At 33.1% G+C, this 25,326-nt stretch overlaps 1 protein-coding gene across 8 annotated transcripts in view; it reads right to left on the bottom strand.

Moving 5' to 3' along the window:
- LOC131686899 (uncharacterized) overlaps positions 1-25,326 on the bottom strand; it is a 130,383-nt gene that overhangs the window by 72,920 nt on the left and 32,137 nt on the right. For 4 of the 8 annotated variants that reach the window (XM_058970911.1, XM_058970904.1, XM_058970908.1 and 1 more), the window contains exon 2: positions 15,313-15,558. In XM_058970911.1, coding sequence (XP_058826894.1) covers positions 15,313-15,350 — 38 coding nt within the window. In that variant the 5' untranslated portion in view covers positions 15,351-15,558. Of the gene's footprint in view, positions 1-15,312; positions 15,575-15,782; positions 15,931-25,326 lie in introns of those variants that run through there. The other 4 variants (XM_058970906.1, XM_058970907.1, XM_058970910.1 and 1 more) reach the window with 2 other exon arrangements.

Raw genomic sequence — 25,326 nt, 5'->3', positions numbered from 1 at the left:
TACAGATTGGTTTTGTGGTTACGGAAATAAAGTATGAATCGTACGGTAACATAAGAAATTCCCATATCAGCAGGAACTAAATTTTTTATTTCAAAGGGGGGGGGGGGGCATGAAATTTCAGAAATCGAATTCGTATTTTTGATTTTCCTTCAAACGACGAGATTTTATGTTAAACCGAAAAAAAAAATATTTTGAGAAAAATAGACTTTGAGACTGCTGATTTCGCACCTTTTAGCATTTCTTTTATAGAAAGATTATGCAATCCGTCGGAATTTTGACCTTATATTTGAACTATTTCGACAGTGAAGTTGTGCGTAATTTCGTGCGAAAAATGCAAAGACGAAGTGAAGAGGACATAAACTACGCAATTGCCTCTGTACAAGATGGTGCCAGTATACGATCAGCCTCTAAACAATTGAAGGTTCCGTCCGAAGCATCACGTACTCGTGTGAAAGGAAAGTGCTCGGCATTAATTATGGCGCGTTAAATATTTCACATGAGTTAATAATATAATAATTTAAGGTGTTTTCGAAGAAGATAATCGAAAAAACATGATCGAAAATAGAAGGGAAATGAATCCAAAAAATTGTTTCGAAGCGCAAACGTGATCGTGACACAGCAAAGCAACCACGTGAGCTGGATTGCACAACTTCAATTCCACACTCTGGCGACGACGAGGACACCGAAGAAGTCACCTGAAGAAGCTGCTGAAAAAACATGTTTTTCTAACATTTCAACATATATACATTTTTTTATTCAACCTCGAACCTATCGTACCCCCAGGTGTTAAAAACATTGAAAAAAGTACCCTCGCTTTATTGAATTTAGCTTGAAAAATATTCCTGAAACGATGCCAGATGTGTAATGTTTCCAACGAGTGTTTGTTTGTTAAAACCAGTGCAAAAATACCAAAGCACGAGCTAGCTAAAAAACTGACCTTAACTTAACCCCACTCTACTTTACTAACAGTAAAAACTTCGAAATTCAATATAATATTCGTGCAAATATTTACGAGTGAACAGTGCATTCCATTCAGTACAATGGACACAGCTAACGTCCAGAAATTAACTGAACTTATCAAAAGAAGATCTTGTTCATAATTACGTTGTTTCATTACTTGATCATTACATTGAAAACAGGAAAACGCGCTTTCTGATTCAAAAACAAAATGTTAAACTTTTTTCTGGTGCATAAAGTTTTAAGTGGAATCGCTTAAAATGGCTCAAAGCTTTAATTCAGCTTTGAGCCATTCTAGATGATTGCAGCGATTTACTGCCACTAGGTAGGCAGTAAATCGCTGCAATCATTAGAAGGAAATATAAAAATTTTAAACTCTCATGTCATATTTTTTCTCATTTTTTGCTAACGACCTACTGAGACAATTTTTTTAACTGCTGTAACGGCATTTAATTAGCAATGGACTGAAAGGCGAAGTAATTTTTTTTTAATATTAAGAGCCATAATACTGAAGGGAGAGCAAGGAGTTGAAGGAAGAAAGTTTAGAAAAGCGTGGAGTAGGGTCATATGAGCAAGTTTAGAGTTTCCCGACGACTCAACCTTTTGTCTGCTACCGTAGGAGTACCAATTAATATTGAAAAATATACTTCACCTTCCAGTCCCTTGCTAATTAAATGCCATTACAACAGTCACATGTCATAGTTCCCAAACATTTTTCGAATTTCTGTTGAATTTAAAATTTACGGATCTGACCATTTGTAAAAGTGGCCACACTGCTTCTGTATATTACCTCCCTGTGCTACCCCATTCGTTCGTGTGTGCAAAGTTTAACCTCGCATAGAAGAGTGCAGAGCACTCAATACACTTTTGACATAAGTAGGGTACGGGTGTAATCCAATCTATATGTTGCTCGTTCAAAATCCAAGCAACGAGTGATGAAATTCGACTGGGTCTCTTAGGCGCTCTTTATTGTTGGCTTTGCCTGAAATAGACAGAGTAAATTTCATTGTTCCTAAAAATCAGGTGTTTTTTTTTTTCAATTTGTTTATTTGATAAGGCACGTATGCGTTAGCTTAAAGGTGCCATTTTTTCATTGTTTTACATTTTGAATTTCTTAAAACTAGGGGGATACACATTTCAATATTATTTTGTTTTATATAATAAAACTAAAAAAAAAAACTACAGCTAACTTATACATATAAAAGAGGGTATAATATAATATTCGTAAGATTTGGGGGACGGGTCATTTGTGTGTTCTTTGTATAGTAATTCACTTTATGATTTTTAGAAGGGAGATTGTAGAAAAAATAATTATTAACTAAGCGGAACATTTTACAAGCTTATTAACTAGAGATAACTAGAAAGAGTGGTTCAAGATTAAGGGGAATTAATTAGGGCTATTTTAAAGTAGTGGTACTGTTGCGCATTTCTTAACGAGATTAAATATTGTTCAACTAAAACTAGAAGATAGGGGGGCACATAAATTTTGGGAAGATATTCAAGGGGAGAAGGGGGTGAAGTCATACATCTGTGTATCAGAGACATGGGAGGGTGGGTGGACAAGGCTGAAGGGGGGGGGGGGGGTGAGATATAAACTTTCAGTTTCCGGCATCAGGAATTAACGGCCAGGATTACAGATTCGAATGGATTGATCAACTAACACTAGAAGATAGGGGGGCACATAAGTTTTGGGAAGATATTCAAGGGGAGAAGGGGGTGAAGACATACATCTGTGTATCAGAGACATGGGAGAGAGGGTGGACAAGACTGAACGGGGGGGGGATATAAACTTTCAGTTTCCGGCATCAGGAATGAACGGCCAGGATTACAGATTCGAACGGATGTATCAAGTATTGGGACGCCGGGCGGTTTTCCTCGAGTCGGCAGGGGTTCCTCCAGACGATTTCGTAGTACGGCTCAGATACGGATCGGAAACACACCGCGTTGCGCGTGTGATATTGTACTGTAGATCTCGTGTTGTTGGTTCATTCGACAGATGTTTTGTCTCGTCTTGGAGTCGTATCAAACCATCGTTGGGGTACGGTAGGTGGAAGAGGGCACTTCTGGGAATGATAAGAGAAAAGATAGGGGCATTTAAATTTGGATATTGATGGTTTTGAGGAACGTGTATATAAGGGACATGTAGAGAATATCGCGGCTTGCTAGTACATCTCGAACCGGGACATTGGGTGATCTTCCTCGAGCCCGAAGGGGATCGAATAGTTGAGATCTGGCAGAACAGTACTCGGCGCATGCCCAGACAACATGTTCGATTTCGTGATAACCGTTGCCACAAGCGCAGATACCGCTATCCACGAGCCCAATACGCCGGAGATGTCCGTCCAGCGTGTAATGATTGGACATGAGCCGAGACATCACGCGAATGAAATCCCGACCCACATCCATCCCCCCGAACCAAGGTTTCGTCGATACCTTAGGGATTATCTAATGTAGCCACCTTCCCAGTTCACCATTGCTCCATGAAGTTTGCCAACTTTCGAGGGTTCTCTGATGAGTAATACTGAAAAATTCACTGAAGCTAATTGGTCTTTCATATATGTCACCTTGTAAAGCGCCCGCCTTAGCTAAACAGTCCGCTTTTTCATTACCTGGAATGGAGCAATGCGAGGGAACCCAAACTAAGGTAATCTTGTACGATCTTGCAGACAAAGCACGCAGGCGCTCCCAGATTTTCCCCAGAAAATATGGAATGTGCTTTCTAGGTTTCATTGAACGGAGAGGCTATCCGAGACAATAAAGTAATGATCGGTGGGCAAAGTATCAATGATCCCAAGGGTATACTGAATAGCAGCAAGTTCTGCGACGTAAACTGAAGCAGGATCATTGAGTTTGAATGAGGTGGTGAGGTTTTGATTGAATATACCGAAACCAGTGGAGCCGTCGATGCTTGACCCGTCGGTGTAAAACATCTTGTTGCAGTCGACTTCTCGAAATTTACTATGAAAGATGCTTGGGATCACTTGCGGACGTATGTGATCCGGGATTCCACGAATCTCGTCTTTCATGGATGTGTCGAAGAATACAGTTGAATCAGAAGCATGAAAGAGATTGACACGGCTGGGATAGTATGAAGAAGGATTGATATTTTGTGCCATGTAATCGAAGTACAAGTACATAAATCGGGTTTGAGAATTGAGCTCGACAAGCCTTTCGAAATTTGCAATTACTAACGGGTTCAAGATATCGCATCGGATGAGCAATCGATATGAGAGTTCCCAAAATCGATTTTTCAGCGGAAGGACGCCCGCCAGCACTTCTAAACTCATCGTATGTGTCGAGTGCATGCAACCCAAAGCAATACGCAAACAACAATATTGGATTCGCTCTAGTTTGATGAAATGTATGTTCGCAGCGGAGCGGAAACAGAAACTCCCGTACTCCATCACCGACAATATTGTTGTTTGGTACAGCCTGATCAGGTCTCCTGGGTGGGCACCCCACCATGTTCCAGTTATTGTACGGAGAAAGTTGATCCTTTGCTGGCACTTCTGTTTCAGATACCTAATGTGACATCCCCAGGTTACTTTAGAGTCGAACCAGACCCCGAGATATTTGAAAGTTGAAACCTGAGCAATAGTTTGACCCATTAATTGAAGCTGTAGTTGCGCTGGTTTACGCTTCCTTGAAAATACGACTAGCTCAGTTTTCTCCGTGGAGAACTCGATACCTAGCTGGAGGGCCCAAGCAGACAAATTGCCCAAGGTATCTTGCAATGGTCCTTGCAGATCGACGGCTTTGGGACCTGTAATAGAGACCACACCGTCATCTGCAAGCTGCCTTAGCGTGCAGGAATTGACAAGACATTCGTCAATATCATTCACGTAAAAGTTATAGAGAAGGGGGCTTAGACATGAGCCCTGGGGAAGACCCATGTAGCTAATTCGTGATGTCGATAAATCACCATGCGAAAAATGCATATGTTTTTCAGACAGCAAGTTTAGCAAAAAGTTGTTTAGAGTCGGTGAAAGACCATGCTGGTGCAGCTTCTCAGAAAGAATTTTGATAGAAACTGAGTCAAAAACCCCCTTTATATCTAGGAAAACTGATGCCATCTGCTCTTTGCTAGCATAAGCCATTTGAATTTCTGTTGAGAGCAACGCAAGACAATCGTTCGTCTCTTTGCCTTTGCGGAAACCAAATTGTGTATCTGACAGTAAGCCATTTGCTTCAACCCAATTATCGAGGCGAAACAAGATCATTTTCTCGAACAACTTTCGGATACAGGACAGCATCGCAATCGGTCGATACGAGTTGTGGTCGGAGGCTGGTTTTCCTGGTTTTTGAATGGCGATGACCTTCACTTGCCTCCAGTCATGAGGGAAAATATTACCCTCAAGAAACTTATTAAATAAATTCAACAAGCGTCTCTTGGCAGAGTCTGGCAGATTCTTTAACAAGTTAAATTTGATTCTGTCTGGCCCTGGGGCTTTATTGTTACATGATAAGAGAGCAAGTGAGAACTCCACCATCGAAAACGGTGTTTCGTTCGCGTTATTGCGAGGGGACGCGGCGCGGTAGCTCTTCTGTGCCGGGGCGGAATCCGGACAAACCTTCTTGGCAAAATCGAATATCCAACGGTTTGAATATTCCACGCTCTCATTAGTACTGTTTCGGTTTCATAAGCGCCGGGCCGTACTCCAAAGAGTGCTCATCGATGTTTCTCTCGTTAGTCCGTCGACGAACCGAATTTCACAAATGGCCCGGTGGCCGAGCTCGGATATACCTTGAGTCGGGGAGCCGATTTTGTTTCGACGTCCATCTCACCTTGAGATGAACCACCGTCAGGGGAAGTCATTTTTGCACGGGCCTATTGCCCAGTGCACGTTATTAAGACAACCAAGAAGGGGAAACGAAAACTAATACTTAGCTTGTGTAGGTAACGGTATCCAGACGGCTTACTAGAAGAACACTGCTTCACTTCACTGACCGGCTAACGGTACTCAGAAACAGAAACACAAAAGAAGGGAAAAAATACTGAAACCTCAACTAGGCGTAGAGTGTGCAAATAACCTTGAACGCGGATTAACACTATTTGTCGCTATAGAGTGTACGGACCGATGACAAAAGACTTCTATCTCGACTGAGTGTTCGATAACGAATGTTCCGTTGTGGTTGTTATTGTTTTTGTTGTGTCAGTTTCTACTGAAGTTGTTGGTGGTATTATTGGACTTGTAGCTGTTGTTTTTGTCGCTATTGTTGTTGTTTCTATTTTGGTTGTAGTTGTGATTATTGTTATTGTTATTGTTGTACTTATTGCGGTTCCTATTCTTATTGCACTTGCTGTCTTTGTTGTTGTAGTTGTTATTGTTATTACTGGTGATATTGCTGTATCTTGTACCCTGTTTTCTTCTCGATTTTTTACTCTTTGCAGCTTTATTGTTCTCTTTTTGTTGTTTAATGCTGTTTACGTAAGTCATATTCTGACCAGTCGGAGCACCACACTCTTTTCGAATCAAGTGTGTGCCATCCAACTTTTGCCACTTGATTATGCTGCGAACCTGAGATAGCAGTTTTATTTGAAATGACGGTCAATTCGTCCATCAGACTGGGGGGAGACACCGCAGGTGTCAAACGAGCATTATTAACACTGGTTTCCAGGGTACTAATTGTCGCGGCAATTGCCTTTACTTCGTCTAGAATATCGTCGTTGTATAACATTCCACTGACACAAACTTGAGGGGCAGGTGTTTCAATTCGACAACACAAAGTTCTTTCGTGAATTTAGTGGGTTAAAGTAATGTCACAATGCAGTCGGATATTTCCTCATTTATAGGTAATCACTTAAAAAGTTTTCCTGATTTGACAAAACAGTTTCGGTTAACAACCATTGGGAATGTCATTCCTTGCGGACTGTCAGACTCACCACATGTTCGCATTACTATCCTTTGACTTGTCTTTCAATTTAATCTACCTCCCGCAATATCTGTCTCTGCCTTCGTATTTTTTTTAAGTTTAAATTTCAAAAACATTGATTGAACTCGGTCGACCGTATTTGAGCTTCATTCGGATCAAAAATAGTCCGCTAAGTATTGTAAAGATTTTCAAAAAACTAACGCAAACATTCAACAGTGACAGATATCCCGAAAGTTCGTCCAGATAAGTTCAGAATTCTGTCTAAAGCAAACAAATGACGTTAGTAGAAAGTAGGCTTGTATGAAGGACTACCGCGTCTACATGTCCTCCAACAAAGTTGATATCGACGGTGGGGTCACCGATTCAAAACTGTGCGTGGTTCTACTGAAGCACGGGGTTGGCTATATCAAGGCTCCTTTGCTTCATTGAGCGAAGATTCTTGAATGGGATCGCACTTTCATACTCGTATTGGGTGACCATTGGTGTTTAATTACGTCTTCTTGGGCAGGAATCTTCTGCATGATCGGCTGTTTGCACCGAGAATCATGAGGATGACTTGCATTGAGAATACTGAAAAATAGTGATGCTAGTGAGTCCATATGATCTATTGACATGCCCCGTGTGCAAACAGCGCCCTAGAAACCCATAACGTTTACTTTAAAGACGCTCTAAGTACACTTAAGCATAAGCATAAGCATAAGAGATCGCCCGTAGTTGCTACTCCGTTATTGACCAGAACCAAATTAGGTTGCAAAATGTTCATTGGAACAACATGCTTGGGAATAACATGATGAGCCACATTGTACAAACTATTCTGATCCCTGCATGCTGATCAATACCGACGCCGGCCACGTCCGAATGCAGATCGTCTGGGAAAGGAAGGAATGTTAGTCCGATACATGTTGCTACTAGAGACCGAGGAATCCTCTGCATCTCCACATGTATCACGGGAATGGGAGAGTTGTTAGTAAGTGTGCCAGTGGCGTTATCATGTAATAATTGCTCTGGGCAGCCGGCTGCCGAGAATGTGGGAAATTTATCATTTGTTGTATTAATACGATTAGCAAAATAAGCAACTTGAACTCCGGAAAGCCGGCTATAAGGAGCACTGCTTATATTTCTTAATAATATTCAATCACGCGACGAATTTTTTGTGGTTTCTATCGTGTCGGTGCTGATTTTACCCGGTGATCGTTTGAATAAAATGAGGAATCTTATACAGAAGGTTCATCACACTCTTCCATAGGTGTCGCGAAGTTGGTGTTCTAGGATTCGCTCCATGCAAGCGATGCGACCTGTCCATAGTTCATTAGGTAGTAGTTTAGTAAGTTTTCGAGAACACGATCGCTCGAAAAAGAAGATCTTGTTTAGTCTTTGGTTCTTTTTCTTTTCTTTTTTTTTTTAAATATTTTTCCGAGATACTCTTCTTAGCTACAGTTTATATTAATACTCAGTAAAGAATTGAATTAAATTGGAGTTGATGCAATTTTCGATTTTGCCTCCCCACAGTGCATGGTTCGCATCAAATACCCGGATTCTTCGGTCGTTATAAATAGCACTGGTTTACGAAAAAAATTGATTTCTTTCCTAACTATGTTTTCTAAATGTATTTTGGACCAGTCACACCCACCTCGAAAAGTGTTAATATTTTTTTTCCTACAGAAAAGTTAAGTTGGAGTGGACTCATAAATCACTTTAAGTAAAGACTATTTTAAACTTGATTCTCGGAGCTGTTCAGAAGTTTTTGTTGGTTTCCATTTTTCTTATAAATACAATAGAGATTCACCCAAACCTATAGATAGAGATTTTTTCATAAAGTATAATTGTAATATTTTGGTGAAAATCTTGGTGAGAATGCACATATTATCCTGAAAGTAGATATCATAAAATAAAATTTAAAAAATTAAAAGCAGAATCAAATTATTTTTTAAGCCTAAAGCCTATAGTTGTTACGGAATTTAATTAGCAAGGGACTGGAAGGTGAAGTATATTTTTCAATATAAGCCATAGTACTCAAGGGAGAGCAAGAAGTTGAATGGTGAAAGTTTAGAAAAGCGTGGAAAGGGTCATATGAGCAAGCTTAGAGTTTACCTGCGACTTAATCCTTTGTCTGCTACCGTAGGAGTCAGGATCTTTTGGCATTGGAAATGTGGATCACCTGAGTCTACGGCATGTCCGAACAAGCTTAAAGTAACTTGTTACTTCATGCTGTCGGAACCGACAGCGATATGTGCAGTGCGAACAGATTTCAAGTAATGTTTGTCTGCTGTCCAGAAGGTGCCATCATGTTGTCGAAGCGGTGCCGGAAACTGCGTCAGGACTTCATGAAGGCTTTCAAAGCTAATCCAGGACTTTCGGGCATGAATGTGGGAAGTTTTCTTCAAGTACAGGTCTATCAAGCTATAGAACTGGACCGCAAAGCAAAGCATTACGGCCAAAATCGCGGGTCCGAAAAACGTATGTTCAGGATCCGAACACATTCAACAAATACAAAGGCTGATGAGACGTATGTCAAATTAAACTTGAAACAGCTTCCGGGACAGAGGCCCCATGTTGTCAAAGACCACTGAGATATTTCAAAGGAGTATAAATTTGGTGTTTCGGACAATTGCAGTAATGGCCGCAAAGCTCCAATTTACGAAAAACAAAATTTCAATGAAGTTGAGAATGTGTAATATTAATTTCTTCTAGATTTATAAAATAAATGAAACAACGTAAATTTCAATAACAAAATAAAATAACTGTTTCATAATCAAACTTATACCAGAAATCTAACTGATATTGAAGGTCATAACTGAAAGTTTTGAATCTGTTAGCCCCCCCTAATGGAAAAGGCTGCGCACGCCTATGCTTGTCACACCACAACCGACATTTTTTCCGCAAGCCATTTTTTCTTAATACGTAAAATGCGTACATTTTTATTGTTTAAATATTGAACTAGTTTAGCAGATAATTAGTGAAGTGCTATATAGATGTGATTATTTTTACGAACGATTTTGCAGTTTATTTCAATTGCAAATTGATTCGTATACAATGTTTCAAAATTGTCATGAATATTCCAGATTTACAATTTTGTTTTAAGTTGGAGTGGACTCATAAATCACTTTAAGTAAATGTTGTATTTCCATCATAGGTTTGCATTTTATGTGAACTTTATACAACAGAACAAAATTTTTGCTTACACTACACTATTTATGTGTAATTTATTTTAAACTTTCACATACGATTGCTGGTTTGCGGGGTTAGAGTTATAGTGTACATCGCATGTCTCCTGAAGACTCACTCTAACTCGCCTAATCTTCAATATTTTGCGGTGAAAATTTAGGCAAATATTGCTCAAAACCTACATTATTGACTGAATAGACTCGGTATCCCTTTAAAAAAATTTTGAGGGGGTTTTTTTTTCTTAAAAAAATATGTACCTACTCTTTCAATATAACAGTGTTACATTCTTTGCTTATACCCGAATTTTGATTGGTATTGTAAGTAGCGTTTTCCGTAAGCGCAAGATTTAGTGGCTATTTTAGAGCAGAACAGTTCATCCAGCAATGTTGATTCTACTTTTAAAGACGCTCTAAGTACACTTGCAAAAAAACTAAAAAGAGCTACGCCACCCACCATGACAAATCATTATGCTCTCTTGGAAGAATATCACTCTGACGATCCCCAAGTGCAGATCGGTCAGTTCATACAGCAGTTGGGGATAGAACCTGAGTCAGTTTCTCCTCAAGCAAAAACGACATTCACTTTGCAGCCCTTTTATGATTACATTCTCTTCTTTTCAGTGTTCCGTTCACTTGGAAATTACCCCCAATTATCTTAACTTATTTTATCATTTATCCTCACTTATTTGATAAAGCAGATCATGATTTCAGCGTCCCCCTGAATTAGGCACCCTTGGCGGGAGCGTTAGTGGCATATTAACCATTCTACGTATGCTTCTCCAAGGTACTTCCAATTACCCCTAAATTTAACTAACATTGATAGAATTCCATATTACGTAGCATATCGCGGAAAAACTTAGATAATCTTTAATTTTCGAAAGAAAAAATTGAAGAAAATAAATCTAAACTCGAAAAACTGCAAGAAATACTCTCAACTCTCCGACCAAGTATCAGAAGGGTGGGAAAAATAGCAGCACATAAACAAACAACAGGTAAGTTAAACTCACAAGTAGCTCAACTCGCCTGCGAGGAAGCCTAAAGCTCTTTACCACATTGGATAAGAAACTTTAGTATGTCTCTGAGTTTCAGTCGTCCAAACATGCTGTCGTCTTTAAAAGGACGGTCGAAAACTCGAAATTGCATTTGCGCTACTGCAGGGATGATATGGAGTTTCGTAGCCGGATTCACAAAGATCACATGAAAATGACTCAGCGCACTGAATAGTTGCCTGACAATTGAGTTTGCAGTGGCCGGTTAAGGCCCTGGTTGGCATGCCACAGCGGAGTTTTGAAAAATGTAGGCGATTTTCCGACTTCACTAAGCACGGTTATTCTAGAAACGCCTTTATTTGGCGACACGTTTAAAGATTTCTCCTATAATTTCGATGCCCGGACGAAGCCCAGGACCGCATTTTTTCTCTTATACAACTTTTCGAAACTTTCAGGGCAGGCGCAGGACCAACGAAGTCAATAGCTGCACCTGCCCTGGACAATTAATCAGCCCATCCATTTTCAGTAATACCGGAATGTCCAGACACCCAGAAAGGGAAAAGGTGTTGACAACGCTTAGTTTTTCGATTTGGGTTCGGCACGCGATCACTAGCTTAGACTGTGAATTTTCTGAGCTAAGGGCCTTGATTGCAGTCTGACCAGCGGAGCAGAAATTTATAACTTTGCAGGACAAGCTCTGTTGAAGAGCCGATTGTACTCCGCACATAATCGCAAAGTGAGATTGTTATTTCACAACAGTAGACACCAGCACCAGCACGTCCCTCCAACAGAGAACCGTCAGTGTAACATACTACTTGTGTTTGTTGTTGTCTCTCCATATAGCCAGACAACCTCTCCTCTCGAGAGGGGATCTGCACATAGAATGTCCTGTAAGGAAAACTACATGAATATCTTCACCCCATGTAATCATTTGTGACCACAGTCATGTATGATTGGTCGCAAGATCAACATGGTTATTGTTCCAAAGCCCAAAGTGCTTCTTGTTTGAGGTGTATGTGTAATGGTTTGATATTTAGAAGGGCCTCAGGGGGAGCAGTCGGGGTTGTGGTGAAAGCACCAGTCAACGCCATGAGCGCCATTCTTTGCAGATGATGCAGCTTTGACTGGACCGTCATCACCTCTCCCCTCTGCCACCACACAAGTCATCCGAAAGACAGTATTGGACGTACAATTGACGTATAAATCCAATAGATCTACCCGTGGGTTGAAAATCCAAACTCATTGAGTTTCTTCAACAAGCCTTCGGGAACCAGGTTCCATACCAAAGGTGACAGAACTCCACCCTGAAATACTCACCCTCCATATCTCTGCCTGTCTCTGTGACGAGCAAAGAATGCGGTTACTAAGCATTGCTGTATCGATTTTGTTAGCCATTTTCGGCAAATTTGAGACTAAGAGAAACGAAAGCAATGAAATTCAAAGAAGGATAGGTATTCTAGAGCGAATCAGTTATAAACTTAGAACGGAAAACAAGGGCTAGGCAGGCTCATATGGACATGATCGAAAGGAAATGTGAAGAATCCTTTGCCTTCTGCTAAGTAGGAGTTGGGTGTTGCACCCAAGTCTACCGCATGGTCTATGGTAGAACATAACTCTACATCATGTTTTACCGCCGACGCCGGCAAAAAAATCTTCACAAATCCTCGCCTAGAACGATCATGCGATCATTCTTCTCCCTTTCTGCTAGCATCAAGCCGTGACGTATTTCATTGCTTTCGTTTCTCTTAGTCTCAAATTTTCCGAAAATAGCCAACAAAATCGATACAGTAGAACCTTGCGGCAATTAAACATAGTAACATACTAAGCATTGCGTTCATCCAAACCAAGAAACATCCAGATAATTCACGACCACGCGCCGCTTCACATTGTCAAAAGCACCTTCAATATCTAGGGATACACCCAAGCTAGGTTGCTTGAACGAGAAGGCCTTATCTAACGTTCCTGATGTGATGTGATGTTGAACTAACATTCCTTCACTTCCCCAGCAATTGTAAGGACGTGGCCAGATGTACACTGCGACACTCGCTCCGCAACGAAGAAAAGCGTTAATCCCAAACGTTCTTTTCTTCTCTTGCGTCATCCTATAGTGTTTTCTCGTAACAATATTAGCTTATCATGTGTGAGGACATAAAGTACGCAATTGCCTCTGTACAAGATGGCGCCAGTATTCGATTAGCCTCTAAACAACTCAAGGTTGCGTTCGAAACATCACGTGCTCGTAGGAGAAAAGTGTTCGTCATTAATGAAGGCGTGTCGAATATTTCGCGTGGGTTAACAGTATAATAATTTAAGGTGTTTTCGAAGTACATAATCGAAAAAACATTATCGAAAAGATAAGGAAATGAATCCAAAAAAAATATTTCGAAGCGCAAACGCGATCGTCGCACAGCAAAGCAACCACGTGAGCCGGAATGCACAACTTCAATTCCACACTCTGGCGACGACGAGGACACCGAAGAAGTCATTTCAAGTACAAAACCTGACGCAGCTGGTGAAAAAACATGTTTTTTCAACATTTCCATCCGTGGGCTCTTGATTTTTCGCCTCAGTAGCCACTTTCTCATTTTCTTACCTGAATGACGGCAATGGATTGCATTTATTATTTGTGTTATTAATTTTGAAATGATCTGCAGTATTCATACTCTTCAAATAAAAGTTGAACCGCTGATTTTTTGGGCATATACATTGTTTTATTTAACCTCGAATATAGTGACCTATCGTACACCCAGATTTTAAAAACATCGAAAGAAGTACCTTCGCCTTATTGTATTTAGCTTGAAAAATAAAATCATTATTCCTGAAACGATGCCGAGTTGGCCAAAAAACTGACCTTAACTTAACCCCACTCTACTCTACTAACAGTAAAAACTTTGAAATTCAATATAATATTCGTGCAAACATTCACGAGTGAACAGTGCATTCCATTCAGTACAAAGGACACAGCTAACGTCCAGCAATTAACTGAACTTATCAAAAGAAGATCTGGTTCATAATTACGTTGTTTCATTACTTGATCATCACATTGAAAACAGGAAAACGCGCTTTCTGATTCAAAAACAAAATGTTAAACCTTTTTTCTGGTCCATAAAGTTTTAGGTGGAATCACTGATAATGGCTCAAAGCCTTAATTCAGCTCTATATTACCACTAGGTAAATCGCTGCAATCATTAGAAGGAAATATAAAAATTCTAAAGTCTCATGTCATATTTTTTCCCCATTTTTTGTTAACGACCTATTGAGTCAATTTTTCAAAGGTCGTAACGTCATTTAATTAGCAAGGGACTGAAAGGTGAAGTAATTTTTTCAATATTAAGAGCCATAATACTGAAGGGAGAGCAAGGAGTTGAAGGAAGAAAGTTTAGAAAAGCGTGGAATAGGGTCATATGAGCAAGCTTAGAATTTCCCGACGACTTAACCTTTTGTCTGCTACCGTGGGAGTACCAATTAATATTGAAAAATATACTTCACCTTCCAGTTCCTTGCTAATTAAATTCCATTACATAAGTCACATGTCATAGTTTCCAATCATTTTTCGGATTTTTGTTGAATTTAAAATTTACAGATCTAACCATTTGTAAAAGTGGCCACACTGCTTCTGTATATTACCTCCCTATGCTACCCCATTCGTTCGTGTGTGCAAAGTTTAACCTCGCATAGAAGAGTGCAGAACACTCAATACACTTTTGACATAATTAGGGTACGGGTGTAATCCAATCTATATGTTGCTCGTTCAAAATCCAAGCAACGAGTGATGAAATTCGACTGGGTCTCTTAGGCGCTCTTTATTGTTGGCTTTGCCTGAAGTAGGCAGAGCAAATTTCATTATTTCTAAAAATCAGGTGTTGCTTTATTTATATAAATGATGCATTTATTAGTTTCCGTTCAGTACAATACACGTTATTAACATTCAAAAACTCTACCTCTTCCGAAATTTTAAAAATATTGAAAGGTACGTCGTAGTCACGACAACAAATAGTACACAATGAGTTTCTATACACTAAGGGAATTACAGAAAATGTTCCTCATTCTGGCTACGAACTGAACAAACAAGTTAAGACTTCATCCATAAAACTTGTACAAACAAGTACCGATCCACAATGACCTGTTTATTCGTCGGTTTGTGTTTTTCATTTGCCACAAGTCGAATACTTCCAGAAGGTTACCATCGCCGAGGAAACTACCGGGTGGCAGTTCAAAATTTGTTTACTTTTCGGATTGTCACCATTTGCATCCCGCACAATCTCGCCGTAAGGCGCGAATTCACACATATCAAAAGATTACAATATTTGTTTCGGTTAAATATTTACCTGCATCTGGATGCCATTTTCAAGCAACACACTTCCATCGTTGTATCCCGGCCGGCAAACGGTTTCTCTTCACAGTTTCGGTATAATTTCGCAACAAAAAAAAACAGCTAATATGACCAAATTTCACTCGTTTCGCAAAACAAAACACTGAAGACACTTTTCAACGATCATTATTACATACACACACACGCGCGTGATGCTTCCGTTTAGTTTCGCTGCACTCAGGAAAGGTTTGCTGCCTACCACCTACGAAAAACGTGTTCTGTTTCAACAATTATTTCCTCCCCGGCTAATCGGCATCGTTCAATACAACAACGGGAAGCATTCAGCAGAGAGCCGCCGTCGCCGCCGCCGTCGCCGCCGCCACCACTATTCTTTGGCCCTACCCGCCACGCAGCTGGCGATGCAACGCATAGGAATATGACTTTCCCATCGTATGTTCATATGATATGGAGGTGTAAGCGATTTACCTAATTCGAAGCACGTGTCACTAGTTCCTCTGGCCAGCCCGGAGGTGGCTGCAATATGGTCGTTAATTTGTATTCATGAGGCGATTAGTTTCGAAGATTCACTGAACTAGATTACACGGGGTAGGAAGTGGTTCGAATATGCGTTCGGCTTCGCAGATTCAGTGTGGGTAAAATGGACATGTGCAATTTTGTGTTAAATCGGTTTTAAAAATAATTCTGTAGCTAAAAGTATAAATGATTGTGTGACAATGCAAACGTGGGTAATTAGGAACTACCATCTACGCGGTTTATTAAAATTTAGTTATTGATGCTGTTTGTCTGCAGTTCACTATAGTACTATGCAATATTAAATTTTGCCGAAAGAAAAAAAATGAATTACTCATTTGCGAACAAGGGCACAACACCTAACTTAGAAAAGTTGGATTTGAATGTTTCATGTTCCACTCGTCAGTAACTAACACCGACTTGCTGCCAGTTAGACGATATATCCAAACTAATACCAAATTGGCGTCTAACACGTCGAACTGGCAGCAAGTTACTGACGAGCGGAGCACAAAAAATTCAAAGCCAACTTTTCTACAGTACCATCTTAGCCAATGCGTTGGGCCAAGATTGCATACGCTGAGCTCTTATCAACGGCTGCAAATAAGTAGGGTGCGAATAAGAATGAGACGAAAATACGCTCAACTCCCTACATTTCAGCCAAAGGTTATCCAACCAAACGAACATCCTTTCACCGTTCTAAATTTCTTCAACGCTCTACACGCCCTTGAACTTGAAGACTATATTTCATCGTGTGCCTCCCACACTCACATCGGAAGTTGCAATACATTATGCAGGCAAGCTAAACTACGTTACCGGCAATGAATGTGCTACAAATCCCATCCCATACGTTCACATTAATCCTCAAGAAAAACTTATTTATTTAGCAATGTTAGCCGGAGCTACCAAGGATTACCTTCAGCAACAAACCCACTTCCATTAGGGAACGAAAAATAAATTCTAATTTCATGCTTTACGAATTCAGGACCGAAGCGGGTACAGAAAACACGCTCCTGATTGCAATCGATTTGCCGGTATTCCAGTGCCCATCATATACTGAAAAGCATATGATAGGTACTGAAAATTCAATCAAATTACCGAAAGGTAAATGATTACATCGAAGCATCATGTCGACCACACCCAGCTAACTTTTTGGTAGAAATTCTATCATCAACCGCGGTGAATCTCTAAAGTGCGATGTATCAGCGATTCTCGCCTCAAAGAAGTTTCCTCTTGTCTTCGGTTGTTTGGAAAAGTGGATTCAAACTTAATAAGCAAAACGACAAACACAGTTCGACGTGGAGGGACCGCGTCAGAATTCAATCAGTGACATGCAATCCAAATAAACAATCTGCTAATTATTTAAACACGTCCCCCGGTTGCGCAGGTTCTCAACTCGGTCATAAAATGTTAGCCGTTTTCTCATTCACCCGGTAGAAGTTGTGCTTCGCGTGAAGAATGCACATTGCTCTCTCTCTCTCTCATCGCCGTTCATTTGTTTATTTGAAACAACCGTCATCTTCGGTTGGTTAGAGCAGTTCCGTTCAACGGGGTGTCTTTGGACAATCAGGCTGTTGTTTTGTAAATCCAACTTGTTGGATAAGCTTGTAACTACCTCCAAACTTAGGGTTGCCACCTCTTGAGAGGCTTTGACCCGGAGATTTTCACTGACCTGGGGGGGTGGTAAATTTTCAGTGGAACTAGACAGAAATTGAAATCAGAGGAGTTTGATCGCAGCAACCTACATCAACGGGTGCATTTTTTTCGCTGCACTCAATTTCCTTCCGAAATTATGGTGAGTTTTTCGTTTTAAAAAGTGTACGATTTCCGCGAGTGACGTATTTTTATAATCAAAGTGAGGAAAATCTTACTGAGAGTGGTCGCCATTGAAAAACAAGAGACATCTGTCCGGCTAAAGGAAGTATCGAAGACTAATATTTTTATAAATATTATAACTGTTCGAATGGAATAGAAATTTCGTAAAATTTCGTAAAACTTTGTAAAATTTCGTAAAATTTCGCAAAATTTTGCAAAATTTCGTAAAATTTCGTAAAATTCCGTAAAATTTGTAAAATTTCGTAAAATTCCGTAAAATTTAAAAAATTTGTAAAAGTTGTAAAATTTGTAAAGGTTGTAAAATTTGTTAAAATTGAAAAATTTACAAAAATTTGTAAAATTTACAAAAATTTCGTAAAATTTTCAAAAATTTCGAAAAATTTACAAAAATTTCGCAAAATTTGCAAAAATTTCGTAAAATTTACAAAAATTTGTAAAATTTACAAAAATTTGTGAAATTTTCAAAAATTTGTAAAATTTACGAAAATTTGTAAAATTTACAAAAATTTGTGAAATTTTAATATTTGTAAAATTTCGTAAAATTTTGTACTGTTACGTAAAATTTCGTAACAATTCGTAAAATTTCTTAGTTTTGTGAAATTTCTTAAAGTTCCGTAAAGTTTCGTGAATTTTCGAAAAATTTCGTAAAATTTTGTAAATTTTTTGTAAAATTTTGGAAAATTTTGGAAAATTTCGAAAAATTTGTAAAATTTTGAAAATTTGTAAAATTTCGTAAAATTTCGTAAAATTTGCAAAATTTCGTTAAATTTGTAACATTTCGTAAAATTTGGAAATTTGTAAAAATTCGTAAAATTTGCAAATTTCGTAAAATTTGTAAAATCTGTAAAAATTCGTAAAATTTTATAAAATTTTGTAAAATTTGTAAAATTTCGTACAATATGTAAAATTTCGTAGAATTTCGTAAAATTTCGTAGTTTGTATAATTTCGGAAACTTTGTTAAATTTCGTAAAATTTGTAAAATTTACAAAAATTTGTAAAATTTACAAAAATTTGTAAAATTTACAAAAATTTGTAAAATTTACAAAAATTTGTAAAATTTACAAAAATTACTATTTACAAAAATTTGTAAAATTTACAAAAATTTGCAAAATTTATAAAAATTTGCAAAATTTACAAAAATTTGTAAAATTTACAAAAATTTGTAAAATTCACAAAAATTTGTAAAATTTACAAAAATTTGTAAAATTTACGAAAATTTGTAAAATTTACAAAAATTTGTAAAATTTACAAAAATTTGTAAAATTTACGAAAATTTACAAAAATTTGCAAAAATTTCGTAAAATTTGCAAAAATTTCGTAAAATTTGCAAAAATTTCGTAAAATTTTACATAAATTTCGTAAAATTTACAAAAAATTCGTAAAATTTACAAAAATATCGTAGAATTTACAAAAATTTCGTGAATTTATAAAAATTTCGCAAAATTTACAAAAATTTCATAAAGTTTACAAAAATTTCGTAAAATTTACAAAGACTTCGTAAAAATTTCGTAAAATTTACAAAAATTTGTTAAATTTACAAAAATTTACAAAAAATTCGCAAAATTTACAAACATTTCGTAAATTTTACAAAAATTTCGCAAAATTTTGCAAACATTTCGTAAATTTTACAAAAATTTCGCAAAATTTACAAAAATTTCGTAAAATTTACAAAAAAATCGTAAACATTTCAAAAATTTCGTAAAATTTTCAAAAAATTCGTAAAATTTTCAAAAATTTCGTAAAATTTACAAAAATTTCGCAAAATTTACAAAAATTTCGTAAAATTCACAAAAATTTCGTAAAATTTACAAAAGTTTCGTAAAATTTACAAAAAATTCGTAAAATTTACAAAAAAAATCGTAAAATTTACAAATATTTCGTAAAATTTGCACAAATTTCGCAAAATTTACGAAAATTTCGTAAAATTTACAAAAATTTCGAAACATTTACAAAAATTTCGTAAAATTTACAAAAATTTCGTGAAATTTACAAAAAATTCGCAAAATTTACAAAAATTTCGTAAATTTACAAAAATTTCGTGAAATTTACAAAAATTTCGTAAAATTTACAAAAATTTCGTAACATTTACAAAAATTTTGTAAAATTTACAAAAATTTCGTAAATTTACAAAAATTTTGTAAAATTTACAGAAATTTTGTAAAATTTACAAAAATTTCGTAAAATTTACAAAAAATTTCGTAAAATTTACAAAAAAATCGTAAAATTTACAAAAATTTCGCAAAATTTACAAAAATTTCGTAAAATTTACAAAAATTTCGTAAAATTTACAAAAATTTGTAAAATTTACAAAAATTTGAAAATTAACAAAAATTTGTAAAATTTACAAAAATTTGTAAAATTTGCAAAAATTTGTTAAATTTCTTAGTTTTGTAAAATTTCGTTAAATTCCGTAAAAAGTTTTGTAAAATTTCGTAAAATTTTGTTAAATTCCGCAAAATTCACAAAAATTTCGTAAAATTTTGTAAAATTTAGTGAAATTTCGTTAAATTTTGTAAAATTTCGTAAATTTTTTTAAAATTCTGTAAAATTTTGTAAAATTTTGAAAATTCGTAAAATTTGTGAAATTTCGTAAAATTTGTGAAATTTCGTTAAATTTGCAAAATTTCGTTAAATTTGCAAAATTTCGTAAAATTTATAAAAATTTCGTAAAATTTACAAACATTTCGTAAAATTTACAAAAATTTCGTAAAATTTACAAAAATTTCGTAAAATTTACAAAAATTTCGTAAAATTTACAAAAAAAATTGTAAAATTTACAAAAATTTGTATAATTTATAAAAAATTGTAAAATTTACAAAAATTTGTAAAATTTACAAAAATTCCGTAAAATTTACAAAAATTTCGGATAATTTACAAAAATTTCGGAAAATTTGCAGAAATTTCGTAAAATTTACAAAAAATTTCGTAAAATTTACAAAAATTTTTGTAAAATTTACAAAAATTTTGTAAAATTTACAAAAATTTCGTAAAATTTGCAAAAATTTCGTAAAATTTACTAAAATTTCGTAAAATTTACTAAAATTTCGTAAAATTTACCAAAATTTCGTAAAATTTACAACATTTCGTAAAATTTCGTAAAATTTCCAAAAATTTCGTGAAATTTACAGAATTTTCGTAAAATTACAAAAATTTGTAAAATTTACAAAAATTTGTAAAATTTACAAAAATTTGTAAAATTTACAAAAATTTGTAAAATTTACAAAAATTTGTAAAATTTACGAAAATTTGTAAAATTTACGAAAATTTGTAAAATTTACGAAAATTTGTAAAATTTACGAAAATTTGTAAAATTTACGAAAATTTGTAAAATTTGTAAAATTTACAAAAATTTGTGAAATTTACAAAAATTTGTAAAATTTACAAAAATTTGTAAAATTTACAAAAATTCGTAAAATTAACAAATATTTGCAAAATTTACAAAAATTCGTAAAATTAACAAATATTTGCAAAATTTACAAAAATTTGTAAGATTTACAAAAATTTGTAAAATTTCGTAAAATTTACAAAAATTTCGTAAAATTTACAAAAATTTTGTAAAATTTACAAAAATTTGTAAAATTAACAAAAATTTGAAAAATTTACGAAAATTTGTAGAATTTACGAAAATTTGTGAAATTTACGAAAATTTGTAAAATTTACAAAAATTTGTAAAATTTGCGAAAATTTGTAAAATTTACGAAAATTTGTAAAATTTACGAAAATTTGTAAAATGTACAAAAACTTCGTAAAATTTAGAAAAAATTTCGTAAAATTTACAAAAATTTCGTAAAATTTACAAAAATTTGTAAAATTTACAAAATTTGTAGAATTTACAAAATTTACAAAGATTTCTAAAATTTACAAAATTTGTAGAATTTACAAAATTTACAAAGATTTCTAAAATTTACAAAAATTTGAAAAATTTACAAAAATTTGTAAAATTTACAAAAATTTGTAAAATTTACAAAAATTTGTGAAATCTACAAAAATTTGTAAAATTTACAAAAATTTGTAAAATTTACAAAAATTTGTAAAATTTACAAAAATTTGTAAAATTTACAAAAATTTGCAAAAATTTGTAATATTTACAAAAATTTGTAATATTTACAAAAATTTGTAAAATTTACGAAAATTTGTAAAATTTACGAAAATTTGTAAAATTTACGAAAATTTGTAAAATTTACGAAAATTTGTAAAATTTACAAAAATTTGTAAAATTTACAAAAATTTGTAAAATTTACAAAAATTTGTGAAATTTACGAAAATTTGTAAAATTTACAAAAATTTCGTAAAATTTCGTAAAATTTACAAAACTTTCGTAAATTTTGCAAAAATTTCGTAAATTTTTTTAAAAATTTCGTAAAATTTACAAAAATTTGTAAAATTTCGTAAAATTCCGTAAAATTTAAAAAATTTGTAAAAGTTGTAAAATTTGTAAAGGTTGTAAAATTTGTTAAATTTGAAAAATTTACAAAAATTTGTAAAATTTACAAAAATTTCGTAAAATTTTCAAAAATTTCGTAAAATTTACAAAAATTTCGCAAAATTTGCAAAAATTTCGTAAAATTTACAAAAATTTGTAAAATTTACAAAAATTTGTGAAATTTTCAAAAATTTGTAAAATTTACGAAAATTTGTAAAATTTACAAAAATTTGTGAAATTTTAATATTTGTAAAATTTCGTAAAATTTTGTACTGTTACGTAAAATTTCGTAACAATTCGTAAAATTTCTTAGTTTTGTGAAATTTCTTAAAGTTCCGTAAAGTTTCGTGAATTTTCGAAAAATTTCGTAAAATTTTGTAAATTTTTTGTAAAATTTTGGAAAATTTTGGAAAATTTTGGAAAAATTTGAAAAATTTGTAAAATTTTGAAAATTTGTGAAATTTCGTAAAATTTCGTAAAATTTGCAAAATTTCGTTAAATTTGTAAAATTTCGTAAAATTTGGAAATTTGTAAAAATTCGTAAAATTTGCAAATTTCGTAAAATTTGTAAAATCTGTAAAAATTCGTAAAATTTTATAAAATTTTGTAAAATTTGTAAAATTTCGTACAATATGTAAAATTTCGTAGAATTTCGTAAAATTTCGTAGTTTGTATAATTTCGAAAACTTTGTTAAATTTCGTAAAATTTGTAAAATTTACAAAAATTTGTAAAATTTACAAAAATTTGTAAAATTTACAAAAATTTGTAAAATTTACAAAAATTACAATTTACAAAAATTTGTAAAATTTACAAAAATTTGCAAAATTTATAAAAATTTGCAAAATTTACAAAAATTTGTAAAATTTACAAAAATTTGTAAAATTCACAAAAATTTGTAAAATTTACAAAAATTTGTAAAATTTACGAAAATTTGTAAAATTTACAAAAATTTGTTAAATTTACAAAAATTTGTAAAATTTACGAAAATTTACAAAAATTTGCAAAAATTTCGTAAAATTTGCAAAAATTTCGTAAAATTTGCAAAAATTTCGTAAAATTTTACATAAATTTCGTAAAATTTACAAAAAATTCGTAAAATTTACAAAAATATCGTAGAATTTACAAAAATTTCGTGAATTTATAAAAATTTCGCAAAATTTACAAAAATTTCATGAAGTTTACAAAAATTTCGTAAAATTTACAAAGACTTCGTAAAAATTTCGTAAAATTTACAAAAATTTGTTAAATTTACAAAAAATTCGCAAAATTTACAAACATTTCGTAAATTTTACAAAAATTTCGCAAAATTTTGCAAACATTTCGTAAATTTTACAAAAACTTCGCAAAATTTACAAAAATTTCGTAAAATTTACAAAAAAATCGTAAACATTTCAAAAATTTCGTAAAATTTTCAAAAAATTCGTAAAATTTTCAAAAATTTCGTAAAATTTACAAAAATTTCGCAAAATTTACAAAAATTTCGTAAAATTCACAAAAATTTCGTAAAATTTACAAAAGTTTCGTAAAATTTACAAAAAATTCGTAAAATTTACAAAAAAATCGTAAAATTTACAAATATTTCGTAAAATTTGCACAAATTTCGCAAAATTTACGAAAATTTCGTAAAATTTACAAAAATTTCGAAACATTTACAAAAATTTCGTAAAATTTACAAAAATTTCGTGAAATTTACAAAAAATTCGCAAAATTTACAAAAATTTCGTAAATTTACAAAAATTTCGTGAAATTTACAAAAATTTCGTAAAATTTACAAAAATTTCGTAACATTTACAAAAATTTTGTAAAATTTACAAAAATTTCGTAAATTTACAAAAATTTTGTAAAATTTACAGAAATTTTGTAAAATTTACAAAAATTTCGTAAAATTTACAAAAAATTTCGTAAAATTTACAAAAAAATCGTAAAATTTACAAAAATTTCGCAAAATTTACAAAAATTTCGTAAAATTTACAAAAATTTCGTAAAATTTACAAAAATTTGTAAAATTTACAAAAATTTGAAAATTAACAAAAATTTGTAAAATTTACAAAAATTTGTAAAATTTGCAAAAATTTGTTAAATTTCTTAGTTTTGTAAAATTTCGTTAAATTCCGTAAAAAGTTTTGTAAAATTTCTTAAAATTTCGTAAAATTTTGTTAAATTCCGCAAAATTCACAAAAATTTCGTAAAATTTTGTAAAATTTAGTGAAATTTCGTTAAATTTTGTAAAATTTCGTAAATTTTTTTAAAATTCTGTAAAATTTTGTAAAATTTTGAAAATTCGTTAAATTTCGTAAAATTTGTGAAATTTCGTAAAATTTGTGAAATTTCGTTAAATTTGCAAAATTTCGTTAAATTTGTAAAATTTCGTAAAATTTACAAAAATTTCGTAAAATTTACAAACATTTCGTAAAATTTACAAAAATTTCGTAAAATTTACAAAAATTTCGTAAAATTTACAAAAATTTCGTAAAATTTACAAAAAAAATTGTAAAATTTACAAAAATTTGTATAATTTATAAAAATTTGTAAAATTTACAAAAATTTGTAAAATTTACAAAAATTCCGTAAAATTTACAAAAATTTCGGATAATTTACAAAAATTTCGGAAAATTTGCAGAAATTTCGTAAAATTTACAAAAAAATTCGTAAAATGTACAAAAATTTCGTAAAATTTACAAAAATTTTGTAAAATTTACAAAAATTTCGTAAAATTTACAAAAATTTCGTAAAATTTACTAAAATTTCGTAAAATTTACTAAAATTTCGTAAAATTTACCAAAATTTCGTAAAATTTACAACATTTCGTAAAATTTCGTAAAATTTCCAAAAATTTCGTGAAATTTACAGAATTTTCGTAAAATTACAAAAATTTGTAAAATTTACAAAAATTTGTAAAATTTACAAAAATTTGTAAAATTTACAAAAATTTGTAAAATTTACAAAAATTTGTAAAATTTACAAAAATTTGTAAAATTTACGAAAATTTGTAAAATTTACGAAAATTTGTAAAATTTACGAAAATTTGTAAAATTTACGAAAATTTGTAAAATTTGTAAAATTTACAAAAATTTGTGAAATTTACAAAAATTTGTAAAATTTACAAAAATTTGTAAAATTTACAAAAATTCGTAAAATTAACAAATATTTGCAAAATTTACAAAAATTCGTAAAATTAACAAATATTTGCAAAATTTACTAAAATTTGTAAAATTTACAAAAATTTGTAAAATTTCGTAAA

Source organism: Topomyia yanbarensis, chromosome 3 (assembly GCF_030247195.1).
Source record: "Topomyia yanbarensis strain Yona2022 chromosome 3, ASM3024719v1, whole genome shotgun sequence".
NCBI classification, from domain to species: Eukaryota; Metazoa; Arthropoda; class Insecta; order Diptera; family Culicidae; genus Topomyia; species Topomyia yanbarensis.
The sequence above is the reverse complement of the archived record's forward strand: the minus strand, read 5'-3'. Positions and strand labels throughout refer to the sequence as shown.